This window comes from Hippocampus comes, unplaced genomic scaffold (assembly GCF_001891065.2).
Source record: "Hippocampus comes isolate QL1 unplaced genomic scaffold, H_comes_QL1_v1.1 scaffold185, whole genome shotgun sequence".
NCBI lineage: Eukaryota > Metazoa > Chordata > Actinopteri > Syngnathiformes > Syngnathidae > Hippocampus > Hippocampus comes.
Genome location: NW_017805931.1, coordinates 1,213,131 through 1,230,838, shown reverse-complemented (window position 1 = coordinate 1,230,838; position 17,708 = coordinate 1,213,131). Strand labels below are relative to the sequence as shown.

The window sequence follows — 17,708 nt, the reverse complement described above, 5'->3', positions numbered from 1 at the left end:
ATTGAGGCTCGAGAGCAGGTGCTTGGATGGACGTTAAAAGCGTAGCCTTTTGTCTGCGCTTTCAGGTGGGAGGTTTATTTAATCAACACGCCGACTTCGGTGTCTGAAGTGGGGGGAAAGAGGTGATTCACCGCCTCTCGCCATCTGTGGCACCATTTGTCCGAAGTGGTCATGAATTGTCGTTATGCAAGTTGATGAACTCTAGGGGGGAAAAAAAAGACAAAGTGGCATAGTTGTGTGTTTTTCTCAATTAGCTTTTACAGGAATGAGGCAGCACGCTAGCAGCCAGTTAACTACTAGTGCATCACAAGAATTGTGCGTAACAATCAAGCCACTCTATGTTGACACGCAAAAAAACTATTCACAAGTGTAGGTAAAGATGGAAGAATATTCTAAATTTATTTTGATATATAGACAAAAACGCCAAAGCAAAAGCGAAGGATCCTTCGTATGTACTGTATATCGTTCACGTCAGTTAAACCAAAACAAGAGCACTACTATACTACGCTGCGTATTATGACACAAGAGCAAAAAGTGGAGCAAACGATCTTGATTCCGAGATGTTTCTTACCAAATGATGCGTAGTTGGTGGAAAAAGAGGAATTGACAAATAAGTATTAAGAGATTGCATTTCCTCTCATATGTTACCGGTTCACGCTGACAAACGACACGGGGCGCGTCAGTTGGTAATTTTAATCGCTTTAGACCCTTTTGGGCCACCGTATCCTTGCTCCTGTTTGGCAATGCAAAAAACAATGTGAAAGCTTTAAAAACAATTACAATACTCACTAAATTACGTTTCATGATATCATTTTGGTCCGAATTTGAGAGATTTATAAAACATACAAACCATTATTTATAAAATATCTAAACGTTTCGGGACCGCCGTAATTCTAATTCGCGTTGAGCAAAGTGAAAACGAGTTCTAGCAGTCTCGTAATGACCAAACAAAAAAAAAAAAAAAAAAAGTGAATCTTCCTCAGTGTGGGTTTGATGGACATGTTCAGAAGGCATAATTAAATCGAAAACGAGATGTTCTCTCGGTTATTTTGACACTCACCGACCATTTTGTCTAGCACTTCCTCCCACGCTCGTCTGAGAGAGCGACGGTGTCTGAACAATGGCGAGACAGAGGCTGATTAGCCAGATGGCTCCAGCGAGGGAACGCGACGTTAAAAGCCAATCACTGTCGTTCTGTTCTCGCTGCGCACCGAAAGAACATGAACGTTACCAAGTCGTCTGGAATTATGAAACTGTACCGAAGTGGTTTCATAATGCAGCTGCAGTACTTTCGTGTAATACTTGATGCTGTGCAATCGTATCATACTTGTACTGTAAAGATGAGGCGGCTTTCTAAAATGTCTTCACAGTATTTGGAATTTCCCAATGGAAACTTTTTTTTTTTTTTACCACTGTAGTCTCAACACACGCAACGAGCTAAATATTTGGAATACTGTAGTTTCAGAAATGCGGAAAGATTCTGAATACTTGCCATATATCGCCATTCATTTGACATGATTCGGAATATGTGACATTTGTCAAATGTACTGTATTTACTACAATGCCGTGGAGCCAAATATTAAATTATATCAATTGGTCTGACGCGTTGGTGGACATTATGAGGCAGTGTTTTATTGGAAAAGGGCGCCCCCTACTGCACAAGAAAATCGACGGACATAATTCTCCACTTTGTATGCTGTCGTGTGAGGCAGAAATTGGAGCGTTATGTAGAACATGCAAATTGCCACACTTGATCCATTTACACCTGCCAAAAGGAACAAAGGGGTTAATAATTGCAACCACCCACCCACACACCCACATAAAGAAAAAAGAACCTTTGTATTTTGGGGTTATGTTGTAATAGCACCAGTATACATAAATATGTCCCATTTATTGCAGGGTAGCAACAATGTTGCTTATTATAAAACGCATCATATTTAATCAAAATTTAAAAAACTACGATGCATGAAATGATTATGTGCCATCATAGTAAACGTGTCATTGAATTCTAAATTGTAGTTTGTGTTGTAACACATCGAATGTTATCGCTTAAATGATTCACATACAGTACAAGGACATGGCTCTGGCACTAAAATGTACACAAAAATGCATACATAGACACTCACACACACCAACTGTCTCACACTCTTACACGCGCGCACACTCACGCACACATGCAATGTCTTCTTTTAGATGGCATCAATGCCGTGCTGAGTGCTGAACTCTTGGAAGTCCTCGGGGATGGTATCTGACAAGAAGAAAAAGAAGATCTCACGTTTTTGTCCAAGAGGAGACTGAGGACAACCTATTTCTTCAGCAAAGTGGAGAATGTGGAGCTTTTAGAATGGTTCAGTGGTAACGAATAACAACAGAAGTGGACAATAAGGCTCACATGTAATCATTCCTTCTTAAAGAGACATGATATCCAAGAGGAGACTGTGGGCAGCATGACAACCTTTCGTTTTGCAAAGTGAAGACTATGAAAGTTTTAGAATGGTTTAGCGTTAACGAGTACGGACAGTCGTATTTATTCCTTGGGAAGGAGACATTTCATTCACGAGGAGACTGAGGGCACCAAAGCAATGGACCACTGCAGCAGTGTGGCGGCTGTGGAGTATATCACAGTAGCGTACAGGATAAACCCCCATTGGACTTATTTCTCAGTAAGGAGACATTTTTTTACTCAAGAGTGGATTATAGGCAGAAATACAATGGCACACGACAGCTAACTGGAGACTATGGAGTGTATATAATGTGGATAATGTTTATTGTTGCCCTCAGTCTCCTCTCGAATAAAAACGTTCTCGCTTTACCAACAAACGGTTGGTGAGAAGCAATTAACTAATTAAACTTCTGCTTACCATTGCAGCGGTATCTCAGATTGGACCAGATGATATTTTCCTGTGAGAAACAGAAGACGCCGAGTCGGCCCCCTCTCATGGTCGTGTCGATAGTCACGCCCGAGTCGGCCACCAGATCAGAACCCTCGTAGAAGCGGGCCCTGTCGTGACCCCAAGAACAAAGAGATTAATTCAGTGTCTTTCAACACGAGGAAGATATAAGACTCAGATCTCTACTTTTCGGATTGATTTATTAGGTTGTGCTCTGTTGCTAACCAAAACAGCAGCATCCATCAGAGGATCAATACAGATGCACAGGAGCATTAAAGAAAAAAAAAAAACATTCATTACCTGATGTATCCAACCTGTGGGCGGTGCTGCAGGTACCAGCGGTAGGACACTTTGTCCTTCCAGCCCACGTTGCGGGGGTCCTTCCACAGGAGGCGTACCTGGTCTTGGGTGTCCCCGGTGTGCCACAGGGAGTTCCTCAGATGCTCCCCTGGCCCAGATCGGGATTTCACGGCCTGGCGGAGAGAGGTAGAGAGAGAGAGGTGGGGAGGGAGGCGGTGGAGGGGGAGAGGTCTTTGCAATATAGTTAAAAGGCCTCTAGATGACACTATTGCTCTGCAAACACGATCCCATTTTGCCATTATGTTTTGGGCCTGTTCAAAGATTAAGGAGTCGTTTCATTAGATTTGAAATTTATGACGGGTCGGTGGTAAACTCCCCGGGTCCTTACGGCTTGGCAACTAACAATCCAACTAACTTTGAAAAGTACCAATCAATCATGTAGCTAATTAACTAGTCACCTGTTAAACAAATGAATGAATGAGCTCCCGACCAACCAAGTATTCCACCGGCTAGCCATCCATCTCAGTAGCTAACCAAATAATGTGCCAATTACCCAACCAACGAACAAAATAACTCACCAGTGAGCCAACCGACTAATGAGCTAGCTAAAATAACTAAATAACCAACTAGATAGTCAGCCAGCTCGTACTCGCTAGCAAGCTAAGTAACTAATGACGTACTTGGCCGAGGTCATAAACAGGTTGGGGTTAAAAGCGGTCACCTTGAGCTGTATGCCGGGTTCGGCCACGGCTCGGAAGGGCGTGGCCTGCCAGTACGTCTGCTCCGTCTGCTTCCACATGACCACGTAGAAGGACGAGGAGTCCTGGTAGCCAAAGATGAAGCCGGCGTAGTCGTCGTCCGTCACCGTGTTGACGTGGAATGTCCCCTCAAAGTCAACGCCGCTGAAGGCCGTGTAACCTCAAGTCGAGAGCACCGAGAAATAATTTTCGAATTTTCTTTCTTTTTTTTTTTTAAAAGGGCGTTACATCTTTGGTGAAACTTTGAGAAACACTGTCTTACCCACAGCCAGACCGGGATCGCTGTTCATGGTCTGGACGATTTCCATTCCCTGAGGGAGGAGCAAAGATCTGCTCAATATCGCCATTTTTCCGATGCATGACGCAGGGGTCATTGTTTTTGTTCAGGTCCCATTGAAGTTTTGCATTTTATTTATTGTATGTTACTTTTATGATAACGTTTTTAGCGGCTGGTTAGTTCTGAGGAGCATTGATTTTGAATTCTTCCGACCTGGTTGAGGACCACCCAGTTGGGGTCAATCTGAGCGTCGCCTTCGGGGTCCAGCACCACCGTCTGGAAGGCCCTGAAATCGGTCAGAGTCACCTCCGCGTTTTCGGGGCAGTTGTCGATCTGGTCGACAATTTTGTCCTGGTCGAAGTCGGACTCGCATATGTCGCCCACGCCGTCATCTGAGGATGAAAGATTTGCAAGTGACGTTTATTTCTTTGAATTTCTTATTTGGACTCCATTGTTATCTGCTTCATGACCGCAGTGTAATTTTGATGCTCATTTATTAGCGCTTCGTCCAGCCTGCATCCTTCCCAGAATCTCTCCCGACGGGACGGATTATTGGATGAGAAGGGGAGGGATGTAATTATCGCGTGCGCGTATGCTGGCAAGCTATATAATTGTTATTGATAGCTCATCAATTTGCTTAGAATGGTCCTTTTGTTACAAGGTCTTGACACTTTTAACTGCTTTTCTCCACTTTCTCTTTGCTTTGAATTCAGATTTGGAAGCATTGTCGGTTCAGTTCGATGTTTCGCACTTTTTACATGGATTGTTTTTTTTTTTCCTTCCTTTTTACAGCAAATAATTGAAAAAAAAAGCAGCATGCTCATTATGAAGTTGATTTTTTTCCCCCCCAGATATTTTATATGTATTTTTTTAATGACTTCCTTTTTACAGCAAATAATTGAAAAAAAAAGCATGCTCATTATGAAGTTGATTTTTTTTCCCCCCAGATATTTTATATGTATTTTTTTTTAAATGATAGTATTTGTGCATATGTTTCCACATATTTTTAATTGACATTTTATTCTTTTTAATCTATCTGTGTCATTGATTGTATAATATTCAGTGTGTATTTTGTTACATACTTTTCCTGCACTCAGTATTTGTTCTATTCTTTGATTCGTGATTTTACATCAAATATTATTGATTGATCATGTGAAATGTTCTGGGGACATTTTGTATGATTTTGCTCTGCTCTGCAAAGACTTTTGCCGCCTGCTCTTACAGTCTCGCTTCCTACTCTCCAAAATTTGAGCCTCGAGACTCAGCATGAGTCATAAGTGGGTGAAAATGAAAGACCTTTTTGCCAAAGTCTAAAATTGCTCTTAATGTCACCTGACAAAATTTCACAAGGCAGGCCTTTGCGTGGCTTTTAGACGAGAGCCCAAATTGCTCGCGACGATGATTTTTGCGAAAGTGACACGAACCGGAAACGTTTCGTTGGACTGTTCCACGACGTACTGTTTTTATCGATTTGCTCCGGGTTGGGAACCAGCCTGCAGTTGTCGGGTCCGGGCGGCTTGACGTCGGGGATGCCGTCGTTGTCGTCGTCATCGTCGCACTCGTCGCCCAGGCCGTCTTTGTCGGTGTCCAGCTGCGAGCTGTTGATCACAAAGGGGCAGTTGTCCTTGGTGTCCTGGTGGCCGTCGCCATCGCTACACAGGAAGAAGACATGTTTTTAGGAGAATAATAAAACAGTTTTTCAAAAGTACAGTTTGATTTATTTTCTTCTATTCAAGTGAAGTTTTAATGTTAAAAATGTACAGAATGTCGCATGCGCTTAAAATCCAAAGCCTTTTTATTCCTATTGTTTTCCCTGAACACTTGGGCCTACTACACTACTATATTTTCATGTTGGTATTGACGGTGATAGGTGGAAACTCCATTTTTTTTTTTTTAGGTGGTATAGAGAGAAACAGTTTTGAGAGCCACTGAATTATGATAAACAGTTCAATTGAAAAAATCCTTTTGACTTACCTGTCCTGGTTTGTGTCACATGAGTCGCCCACAAGGTCGTTGTCAACATCAGACTGAAAGTAGAGCACAAGGGTGTGAAATTCTGCCCGCGGACTGTACGCAAGCTCTATTTTGAAATATGCTATTGATAGGTAATACAGAGCTGTGACTCATTTTGGGAAAAATAAACATTTTAGTTGCGTTTTAAAATGTACTCCTATGCAGTAATGTGTTTTTGCTTCACAATATCCATTTTTATCATTATTTTACAGTTTCCTAAAAAATGAATCCTGAGCAGCGATTCATTTGCATAACAAATTAGAATACAGAAACCCCGTCTCACAAAGGTTTGCGTGTTATTTTGGAAGTCATTTCCCTTCTCGCGTGTCTGTTTTTCCCCGACCTGATAATTATTTCCTCAATAATACAGAGTGTGTGGCTTGAGCGGCCGACCTGGTTGGGGTTGGGGATGTCGGGGCAGCTGTCACACGCGTCTCCCACGCCGTCACCATCTCGGTCCAGCTGGTCTGGGTTCTTCACGTGCTGGCAGTTGTCCAGGAAGTTTTTCAGGCCTGATGATGAACAGATACCCACCAGTCAATCGATCAATCGTGTCAGTTGCAGTTATCCGAACATACACATCGTCATGTGTTGTTTCTATTCAAACCGTGTGTGTATTTTAAATATTTTGTCTTGCTTTCAATTTAAGTCTTATCGTTTCGTAGCGAGATGATGATCGTTTGTATTTTTGTTTTTGAAGCAATTCCACATCTGAGTGGAAGAAGGATGCAATTTGAAAAATGACCACTAGGACATACTGTTGCGCCGCACCCGAAGCATACTTTGTCTTCTCTTTTTAATGTTGAATTCTCGCATCCGCCGGCGGCATCGGCACCATAAAGGTCATAAAGATGCAACGGAGGTGGAAGTATTTCGAGCGCCGCGGGGCTTCCGAGACGTCATCACGCTGTTCACTTTGGGGTCAGACGAGGCAGACGCGCCAATCGTCCTAATGTCACGTAAAAGCTAAAAATATCCCAGTGCTGCTTATGCAACTCCAACGTCATTGTTGGCGGTGACGTCGCGTGTCTCTCTTTTGCGTACTCGAGTGGTTCTCAAACTGGGGTCCCTGAGCTGTAGCTTGGGGCTTCCTGTCAAATAAGTAATCCCTTTCTATCATTTTTAAACGTACGTAGGTAGGCCTTGATGGTGACTGGTGCACCACTAACCATACAAAACTAATTACTGCTCCTAAAGTTCAATTAAAAGCGATGTTGTGGTTGTGACATTTCGAGCTCTGTCATGTTTTCTGTTTCTGAGCAAGAATTAAAGTCGCTTGTCACTGTTGATGAAAAAAAGAAAAAAGAGGGGTTTGAAAAATTGCCAAGTATAATATTGTTTAACACCTCTCTGTTCACAGCCATGTTGTTAGTGGAAGCAACGCACATAAGCTGATGACCATGAATGCATATTTAATCAAATATTATTTGATGATAATAATTCCGATGCCGTTTAGAGTTACACATACAGTAGTAGATATGTTTAAGTGACATGAGGATTATTAAAAAAAAAGCATCTCCCGGGCGCAAAACATTTGCGACGCCCTGGGTTACCGTCGCCGTCCATGTCGTCGTCGCAGGCGTCGCCTTTGCCATCGCCGTCCGTGTCCCTCTGGTCCGGGTTTTCCACCAGACGGCAGTTGTCGCAGGCGTCGCCGTGCGTGTCCTTGTCACTGTTCCTTTGGTCCACGTTGGGCTTCAACCAGCAGTTGTCCTGAAACGCAAAGCGTCAAAGCGTCCGGTCGGATGAAACGTACGAGAGGCCGTTTGCGTTGAGAATGCCGAACCTGCTCGTTGGGAATGCCGTCGCCGTCTGCGTCCTCGTCGCAGGCGTCTCCCTGCCCGTCTCGGTCGGCGTCCTCTTGGCCAGAGTTTGGAACGAAGACGCAGTTGTCCTATTAAGACGACAAAAAAGAAAAAAAAAAAAGAATTTTATTATTATTTTTTTTACATACAAGTCAGGAAGAGCATTTGCGTTTGTTTGGTAGGCAGTCGGTCGGTGAGTCGGGTTGGCATTTGGCCAGATTGGTTAAAATTACCTTTTTACATGAGGGGTCCTTACACTTGAGTTTCTCGTCCGGATATCCATCAATGTCGGTGTCCTTCCCGCACAGGAATCCGTTTCCGGCCCAGCCGATTCCACACTAAGAAGACAGCAAACGATACTTTAGCGTGAATGCTGGTGATGGTTGACATGTATGTTCATATGAAATACGTTCAAAAGCAAGCAGGCAATACCTGGCAGGAGACAGATCCGTCCCTCTCGGCCACGCAGTGCGCGTTGACATCGCAAGGGTTGGTCAGGCTGTTAGCGCAGCTGATCTCGGGTTTGCAGCCTTCCACCTGGTCGTCCGTGAAGCCCGTCTTGCAGCTGCCGCAGTGGTAGGAGCCCTGCGGGGGGGGGGGTCACATTTGCTTCCACGTTTGCTGCCGTGCAAGATACCGCGGCGGTCACGTGAAGCCTCACCTCCGAGTTTTGACAGATGGAATTAGCCGCGCAGCCGCCATTGTTTGGTCCTTTGCATTCGTCGATGTCGTCACACACCTGAAAGAAGACGCAAAATCGAGACATTTATCATCCGAAACCGGTGGACCCCCGCTGACAGACTTTTGAGCTCAGTAGGGGACTGGATAGCAACTTTGCTAGCTAGCTAACAATCAAACTGACTGAGTGACCGACCCACCTGTTATGGCATTATGTACCTGTTTGTTGGTTTGGGCGAAGAGTGCTCCTACGCCCTCCATTGGCAGGCCGGTGTAGCCCAGCGGGCAGGCGTCGCATCGGAAGCCCGGGGCCGTGTTCACGCATTTGACTCCCGGGAAGCAAGGGTTGAACTGGCACTGCAAGAAACGATAGGCAGCTTTGAAGGAAGCACCACCGCACTGTGAAACTCATGAACTCCGCAGAGTCGTAGATCACGCTCGCTTTCTTTAGATGCTATTTCATTTTGTTATACTTTGATGAAAATCGGGTGTAGTTAGCTGAGAATTACCGTGAAGCCCCGACAAAATGAGGTCATCTGCATAAAGGTACTGTTAATTCCTCAGTTACTCGTGCGATCATTCTGCAACAGTATCACCTTTAATTTAAAAAAAAAAAAAAATCGTCTTTGCATTTTAACTCTAAATTGTGTTTCGTGCGATCATTCTGCAACAGTATCACCTTTAATTAAAAAAAAATAAATAAAATCGTCTTTGCATTTAAACTCTAAATTGTGTAAGGATAATTAAGTTGTCACTGACGCTTTATAGTGATAATTTATGTCATTTATCATCTGTGTCGAGTCACCCTCAACCCACTCAATGTGTTTTGATTAAAAACAAATCCCATTCAACTGCAGGCGCCCTTGTAAACAATGTGGATTTTAATGAGGCTAAATGTTAATTTTGCGCCTCGCGCGTCCTCGCCTTACACACGCTACAGCGCCTAATTGTTCTGGCCCGGTACACGTGCAATATTCATTAGCGGGCGGACAAAATAGCCGAGCGGGCTTTTATTCGTTGAAGGTCAAGGTCAAGGGCGGCTCATTTGCATCCCTTCCGTGGAGTGCCACGAAAGGCGACGGCGATAAGGTACCTCGTCCACGTCATCGCAGTTGAAGCCGTCTCCCGTGTAGCCGTCGGGACAAGGCCCGCACTCCACGCCGTCCGCCGTCTCCCGGCACGTGCCGTCGCGGAAACACACGCCGGGGCCGCACCTCGGCTTCACCACTTCGGTACCGCCCAGACCTTCGGATGACAATCATTGTTTCAATTGAACGCCACAACTTGATAGTGGTCGGCGGTGGTCTTACCGCAAGCCTGACACTCAGAAATAGTGTTGGTGAGGAAGGAGGTCTCTTTGACCTGCAAAAGTTTCGGATTAGTAGGTCAAACAAGGAGAGGTGCCAACGGGTCTCTGAGGACTCAAGAAGGTCTTACCTGCTGGATGAGGATGTCTTTCAGCTCGTTGAGTACCTTGGTCAACTCCATCATCTGATTGGAGAGCTGCTTGGTGTTGACGCCTGAAGGCAAGATCATGTTTGACAAAGCGATAAATTGGGGGTTGGGGTTGCTCGGTTTCAATTCAGAGGGCGTCAAGAGACAAATGTCAACCCTTTCGTGGATAGGGGCAGGAAAAGCACTTTGAGATGTTATATATATAAAAAGGTTGGGGATTAGCTGGGTTGAGGTTAGCGTTGGGCCGGGTTCAAGGATTAAGAGTTGGGGTTTATGATTAGGGGTCAGCCACACCCACACACCAAAAAAAAAAAAAAGCTGGGTTGTTTCCAAACCGACTCGATGTGGATTTTGAGCAGACTGGGTTACTATCACCCACGGTTGGGTGATGGTAACCTGCTAACCCATTTCTTCGTGGCTTTAACTCATCAGTATGGGGTAGTTTTGAGCCCTTGTTAGATTGAAATCTTGACCCAACATGCAGGGTCAAATCCTCAACCCAATGTGCAATCAATAACCCAGCATGAGCTCGGTCCCTTTTATACCCAGCGCTTGGTTAGCTATTTCACTCAATTTGGGCTAGTTTTAAGAGTGTAGAGCTTGGGTTAGGTTTTTGTCATCGTTTTACCCAGGGTTTGCACGGAGTCTCTTTGCTGGAAATGGCAGTCTTGCAAAGCCGCAACATTCTCAAAGGTGTCTCCGACCACCAGCTTGAGCTCGTGTAAGCCTTCCTGTTGAAATATATTAGTGGGTCATCTATAAAGCATCCAGAATCATTATTTAGGGTCAGGTAGGGTTTCACCCACTTGATCTTTGTTCAGCATGGTCTTCAGCTCCACCATTCCGTAGCCGGGCGGCAGACCCTGGAAGGCGGCAGGGAGATCGCGCACCGTCTCCACCAGCTTGCAGTCCAGATGTAGCTCCAGCCCACCCGGACCGCCCGTTTGCTGAAGACCCCTCAGGTGGAACAACAGTTTGTGGACGTTGCCGTCTGCCAGCACCAGATTGTTGAAGGTCACCGAGCTCGTCCTCTTGTCGGTGCGCAGGTAGCGCAACACGGCTAAGGGCAACAGCAAACGGAGTGGGGTGAAGTAAACAAGTCAGGATTGAGAAGATGAAACAAGAAAAATGAAAATCGCGGTCTGAGTCACTTGACAAAGTGGATGCAGCACTATCTGCTGTGCACAATGCCATTTTAATGTGGAAAAAAAAACATTGGGAACAAATGACAATTGATACGCAACGCAGATGTGGGGCTGAAAGCACATAAATTGCAACAAAATTATTGTGTAATCATTTCAGATGTGACGTAATCAATGTAAACTTGATAGCTTATGATTTGAAAAGTGACTTCTATGCAAGCCTCGACACACTGAGGGGAGAAAAAAAAACCCAGCGTATAAATGAGATCTATGGAAATAAGTAGCATTGCATTTCTGTCCGTGTAAGCCGTTTGCCCGGACACAACATCAGCATTAAAGGTTTATATGATAATTAAAGTCACAAAGGGCATCCATGCATGCTTGATCGCAGTTATGTAACGCTTATTCAGCGCTCTGATTCATTTATGATGTGCGCCGCAGTAAAGTTGGCACATTTGCATTAATAAACACGCCATCAATGCTTATTTCTGAATGGTTACAAACTGCAAAGATGCCACATTTGTTTGTGTCTGTTGCTAACCGTGGCTGCACGAACAACAGGGGTGCTACGATTCATAGATGAATCCACGGTTATTTTTCAGAATCAATCAGGGAACTTGGGTCAGTTAAAAAAAAAAGGAAATTTAGACAGGGGATTCATGTCTACCTTTGTTGAGTTTGCCCATCACGGTGAATTCAAAGTACTTGCTGTTGTCCCGCGGGTTGTACAGACCAAACACGGTCGTGCCAGTCTTGGGCTGCAGTTTGAAGGTGGCCAGGATGAAGGCCTCGTTGGCCCCCTGCTCCACTAGACCGCCCTGCAGCAGGTCAGGCAGGCAGTCGGGGGAGGTGAGCAGATCATACACTGTTCATAAGCAAAGGGAAAAAAAAATTGAAAATCTGTCATCTACATCATGATATTGATTCAATCACACGATTTCAACACATATATGCCCTGCACCACGCCCACACCCCCAAAAAAATGTAAACACATCATAAAAAGTTGGAGACTTACAGTGCCCCTCCCATACCCAAATCTCACATTGAAGCGTATTCCAACACGCTTCAAACATACAGTAAAAGTATTTCAACAAACACAAATAAGCAAGCTTAAAAATGTTATGAAAACATCTAACAAAGGAATAAGAAAGGTTTGTAGTTAAAGCCCTAAAATATCCCTGCCACACAATTCAACCCGAACAAAACACTTTCACAAATTACGGAAAGAGCAGATAGAAAAAAACTTTTTTTTTTTTGTCCAAGCTCTAAAATGCCCCTGCCTAATGCTGTAATTACATCGATACTTATTTCCCGAAAAGACACTTTTTTGATTGAAAACCTTTCAAAATTCGTTTTAAAATCCATCTTTCTGTAGAAAATAAGATCTCGTTAGCCTAATAGCATAATTGCCCAAATCAATTTTGTTTACTCATGTTCTTGAATGAAAAAAAAAGGTTTTCTTTTTGTCTTTGTCGATTCGTTGGTTGAACTTGTTGGGTTTTGTGTCCAAAGCGTGTGAGGAAGCTAGCGCTACTAAGCTAACGATATATTTTCGACAAAAAAAAAACCTCTGTGGCTTCGAGATACGTGAACGGCAAATATCAAAAGGGGATTTCAGGATCAAACAAACCAGAAGAGAATGCTGTCGCTCCAAAGTGCATGAGAAGACCGTTGACGCGTGATGTCGTGTGATTCGCATCTGAATATGAATGCGAGGAGACATTTTCAACGCCATCGTGGTGAAAAATGGCAGACGGAGTGCACTTGAGCTCGCACTTTATCCTTTAATATTGTGTCTAAGCAGCGGGCCAAGCCACTCGAGGACGTTGCGTGCATGTGTGTGTGGGCCGCCATCTGCACACATCATTAATGCATAAGCAGCCGAAAAGCAGACGGCGGAGACCCTTTATCGCTAGCCGCCAAAATCGCCCCCCAAATGCTCTGCCAAAATTGTCCCTCGACCCTACTTCGCACTCGCCTCATTGCCGCCCAAAATAAGCAGACTGCCTATTACGTCATTTCCACGAGAGAGTCATTCATTTGGGCAACTCTTTAACAATTTAGGAATCATTTATGCAACAACAAAAAAATTACTTTGCAATGACAGAAGAGTTACATTTTTGAAATGGAAAAGTTACAGAAATGAATAATGGTGGAACTGCTCAGCCAAGTGAGAAATTAGTAAGAATTTCTAAAAAAAAAAAAAATTTTAAATCACAATTTGTACAAAAGTGACAACATCCGTAGGCTGACTGGTGCAGTATTTTTTATTTATTTTTTTATTAAAACGTGAAAAGTAAATTACTGCGTAGCCTGTTGAGAATTTTTATCAAAATGATGCTCTTGAATTAGTCAAAAATAAATACATGAATAAATGCCTGGCTAACTGATACAGTGAAATGTCTCTCTGCATAAATATGCATACAATTTTGGGTGGAAAGCACTTTTTTTAGGGGGGGGTTACCCCCCTTTTTGTCAAATTATTATTTTAATTTTATTTTTTTATAGGTAACACAATTATAATGGACATCAAGTACATGTGAATTTTTGTTATTCTTGGGCTAGCACGGGTCCTTGTCTCCCGCAAATATCTTGTACTCCAGTGTGCTGTGCTAAACACGGAATAAATCATACTAAAACTATGAGCTGTACCTTCCCAAACAACAAAACATTGTACACGACTGGCGCTGAACTATGTCTCATGGCTTCCACTCGCCTTGATAGGTTGAAACGAAATGTTCAGCTGAATGTTCACCACAGACGCATTGTATTCAGGCAGCTATTGACATCTTTGTAAATCATTTTGAAGAAAAAATACTGATTATATTCCATGATTTCCTATGGGATGAACAAAACATCGACGTCAAAAGTATCAACCTCTCCGAGGCTCCGCTGATGAGAGCCTTTCATCAGGGCCTTGTAATTGCGTAAAAAAAACCAAAGTGCACTTCAGCAAGAATTGATAGAATAATAAAAATGTTTGCAAGTGCGGGGCCAGGCGCATGAAGTGTTTGTTTGTTCCACAGCCAAAAAGTCAGTTTGAGCGTTATTAACGTCAGCTCCCAGTGCGGCGTCAATATTCATCCATTAACATCACACACGGAATGGATCATTTCACATGAAACGGTCCCGGACTGAAAGTCTGCAGATTCCAAGAGGGGAATGATGGACAACGTCGGAATGTTTATTGGACTTGATGGACTTTTCGTCATTCATGAACGCCTGAAAGGTAGCCCATCATTCACTCGGGGGATTTGTAAGCAAGCTCATAAACTGTAAGCAGCCGTTTTGTCCTCTCTTGGACTTAAAACTCCTCAAAATTCCTGTTCAAAAGAGCCACATTGAAAAACGAAATCGTTGACGTTAAAGTGCGCCGCGGGACCGGGAGACAAAGCGTCTCAAATGGTTCTAAGAGTCTGAGGTTGATTAACGGCTCTGATCAAATTCGGCAAAGGCTGACTCATCGATTACTGTGAGTGATTATTTTGTGGTGTTGGGGGTGTGTTAGAAGTCATATTTACTGTGGTGTGCGGTGTACTAATTCTTTCTCCCCGAAACAGTTGGGACTGACAATCGTAGATGTTAAACCCGTTTTAACGAGTCAGTGCCACCACACAGAAGGATTTTGGGAGCAATCCGACATTTACAACTGTCGCATTGATCCGAAAAGCGCAAATATCATTCGACGCACCCACCACAGTTAAATCTTTTACAGGTATTTGATAATTAGGCCTTTGTTGACTTTCGATCACAAGGTTTAAAGTTTGGGCAGAGTGTTGGTATGTCAGTGGCTTGGCCCAACTCGGTGTTGACCGCACAAAGGATTTGCCATGGTAAACACCGAATAGGTTCAGCATTTACACTTGCCGATAATTCTTCAAGCAGATCTGGGAGGAAGAATCACCATTAACGCACCCCCCACCCCCTCCACACCACAGAATAATTCCTCAGGGTAATCTTGGGAGACATCCGGCCATCGTGCCTTTGCCGACTGGTGATGGCAAGGGAAAGAAATGCTCAAATTCACCCCGATTTTTCAGTCTGGGCTTCTTTTACATGTAAACTGCAATTTTTCTCTCCCACACGCTGAGTTTTAAGTGTGTGCATGCATGTGTGTGTGTGTGTGTGTGTGTGTGTGTGTGTGTGTGTGTGTGTGTGTGTGTGTGTGTGTGTGACCTGCATGGTCACCATCAGATTGTGGCTGATCACTTCCATGTGTGAAACTGAGCCGAGAGCAAATGTTTAAATAAAACAAGAAAAAAAAAAAGACTGTTTCACTGCAGCTAGGAGATTTGAAACTCGAAGGAATTTGTTTCCCTTTTCAAACATCATGTATAATTCCTTGTGTGTTGGCCGTTCCTTCATATCATATTCCTTTTTTTCCCTCCCTTGCAGGGCTGTGCTTCATCCATAATGCAATGAAATCAAACAAAAGTGGGTTCGAGCACACGCCGGCGCAGCGGCTCGACCTTTCTTTTGCCGTCACGTTGTCGAAAGTGAGGCAGTTAAAATCAAATCAAAAGGTAACACGAGTCGAGCGCATAAATGACTCATCACTCACCTAAAGCTTGGGCTCTCACGTACGTGCACAGTTGAAGCAAAAGCTGCGAGGCCACGATCGTCGCGCTCCACCGACCCATCTTGTCGGCGTCCCGCGTCCAACTTTCGGCTCACAAGTGTCTGATGGAAGATGGTGAGAGGAGTCCCACTCAGGGAAGGAGGAGGAGGAGCAGAACTCAAACCCCCCTTTTTTTTTTTGTAAAGACCACCACATGCGAAGAAGGAGTGACGGACTGAAGTCCACGCAGACGGCTCGGCCTCGGTTTTTGACTGCGGCTGCGGGTGTTTAGACTGCTTGCAGCGGGTTCCTGGAAAATAGCCGATAGTTCTTGACACCTCGGCCCGTGTGTCTGCACACCCACTCATTCTTCACGCCATCCCCACAAGGAAAAGTTCGCAAATTAGGCCAGGTCTTAACAAGACCGCCTCCAGGTCGTCAGGAAGTCTGTCAAAAGGTGAAAAAGTCTCAGAGGACATTGACTTTAGGCTTGTTTAAAAATATATATAAATAAATAGTGATAACACAACTAATTCATCAATTAGAGCCGCCTGCCAGTTTCATCCAAGTACTTTTTTTTTCATGGCCTAAAAACACCCAATACAGTACAATATTGTTTGTAAATAAATATAAACGTTTTTCAAAACTTACATTGTTGGTGCTTGGGGGAAGATAATGGCGTGCATCTGGTTGCAATCATGAGCTACGAGGTTAGCGCTCACTTTTTTCACTTCTGTGAGGAGTAGATTCCATAAATAAAGGCTTTAGAAAAAAAAATGACTGTATCAAAAAGAGCATGTTTGTGAAATGTGTACACAACTAGCGCCCCCCCCCCCCAAAAAAAGCTATAGATATGAATAGGTCTCTACCTTTGAGCTGCTTACTTTTGGCGATGCTAAGCTAATGTCCATGTTTTCCATGAGCTGTGATGGGAACATCGCTGCTGTCAAAATGGCCGCCACATTGATGCCTTGTTTTAGCCTTGTCTAGCTCTAGTTTTAGCTCTAGTCTACTGTAAATCCGTTTCATCTATGACAAGAAAAGCGCGAGCCGGAAACATCAGACCGACCAATCTCTGTCTGTTCACGGACTGGCCTGGTGGACAGACGGTGTCACATCCAGCCAAATCTGTCTATGCTATACATACAAGCTTCGAGAGTGAAGTGTCAACTCACCAAATCTAATTTTCAACATGTTGCCATTTTGATGCCGCATCATCGACGTGGCATGCTAAGATTGAACCCTAAACTCTTTGTTTTTTTCAAGAGCCTCCTCCACACCTACCTGCTGAAAAACATATTTGACAAATCTAAAGCTTCACGGGAGTGAATTAGTTAAAGGCGCACAGGGGCTGGAATGGTATGTTCTAATTCGATACATTTCAAAGTGGAAAATGTTATTTTTAAGGAAGTAAAATGTGTTGCAAGCTCGGCCACAGACCGGATTGAAAAAGTCACAGTTTTCAAGCCTTGACATTTTATCCCATTGACTAATTAGGTGTGCAAAGGCAACATAAAAAAACTGCCGTCCCTGAATTCGTCTAATGACGTTTCTAACAGAAGAATAAACAGTCGAATAAGATGAGTCATACTTTCCCCGCATGTCTCCCACAGGTGTTCTGCGTGGGAAGCTTTAAAAAAAACAAAAGTATTTTATTTGGGTCTCATGTTCATGACTTTGGCCACTGGGTCAATAATGATGGAATCCTCAAAAGAAGTGTCTGGGATGAGGTCCTTTTAAAGAGTGACAGCATGTGGAAACGTGGATAAGATAATCAGTTGGACACACACACACACACACACACACACACACACACACACACACACACACA

At 43.9% G+C, this 17,708-nt stretch overlaps 1 protein-coding gene across 1 annotated transcript; it reads right to left on the bottom strand.

Moving 5' to 3' along the window:
* Positions 1-1,610: 1,610 nt before the first annotated feature.
* On the bottom strand, positions 1,611-16,086 carry thbs4b (thrombospondin 4b). The gene is made up of 22 exons (XM_019890203.1): positions 15,881-16,086; positions 11,987-12,184; positions 10,984-11,237; positions 10,806-10,908; positions 10,160-10,242; positions 10,033-10,084; positions 9,816-9,967; positions 8,942-9,079; positions 8,706-8,783; positions 8,477-8,629; positions 8,278-8,382; positions 8,026-8,133; positions 7,793-7,952; positions 6,633-6,751; positions 6,201-6,253; positions 5,685-5,878; positions 4,440-4,618; positions 4,212-4,260; positions 3,913-4,109; positions 3,192-3,364; positions 2,862-3,001; positions 1,611-2,248 (listed from the first exon to the last, which is right to left on the bottom strand). Exons 1-22 carry the CDS (start codon positions 15,957-15,959, stop codon positions 2,190-2,192), a joined length of 2,826 nt encoding a protein of 941 aa, XP_019745762.1. The 5' UTR covers positions 15,960-16,086; the 3' UTR covers positions 1,611-2,189.
* Positions 16,087-17,708: the final 1,622 nt, after the last annotated feature.

Bases quoted from the DNA above. Each gene is read 5' to 3' on its own strand.
- thbs4b (XM_019890203.1), bottom strand. From the start codon at position 15,959: ATGGGTCGGTGGAGCGCGACGATCGTGGCCTCGCAGCTTTTGCTTCAA. The intron at 6,254-6,632 runs GTCGGCCGCTCA...CTCTACTTTCAG, and splicing joins ACATCCCCAACCCCAACCAG to TCTGATGTTGACAACGACCT. The intron at 4,619-5,684 runs GTACGTCGTGGA...TTTCATCCTCAG, and splicing joins GGAGCAAATCGATAAAAACA to ATGACGGCGTGGGCGACATA.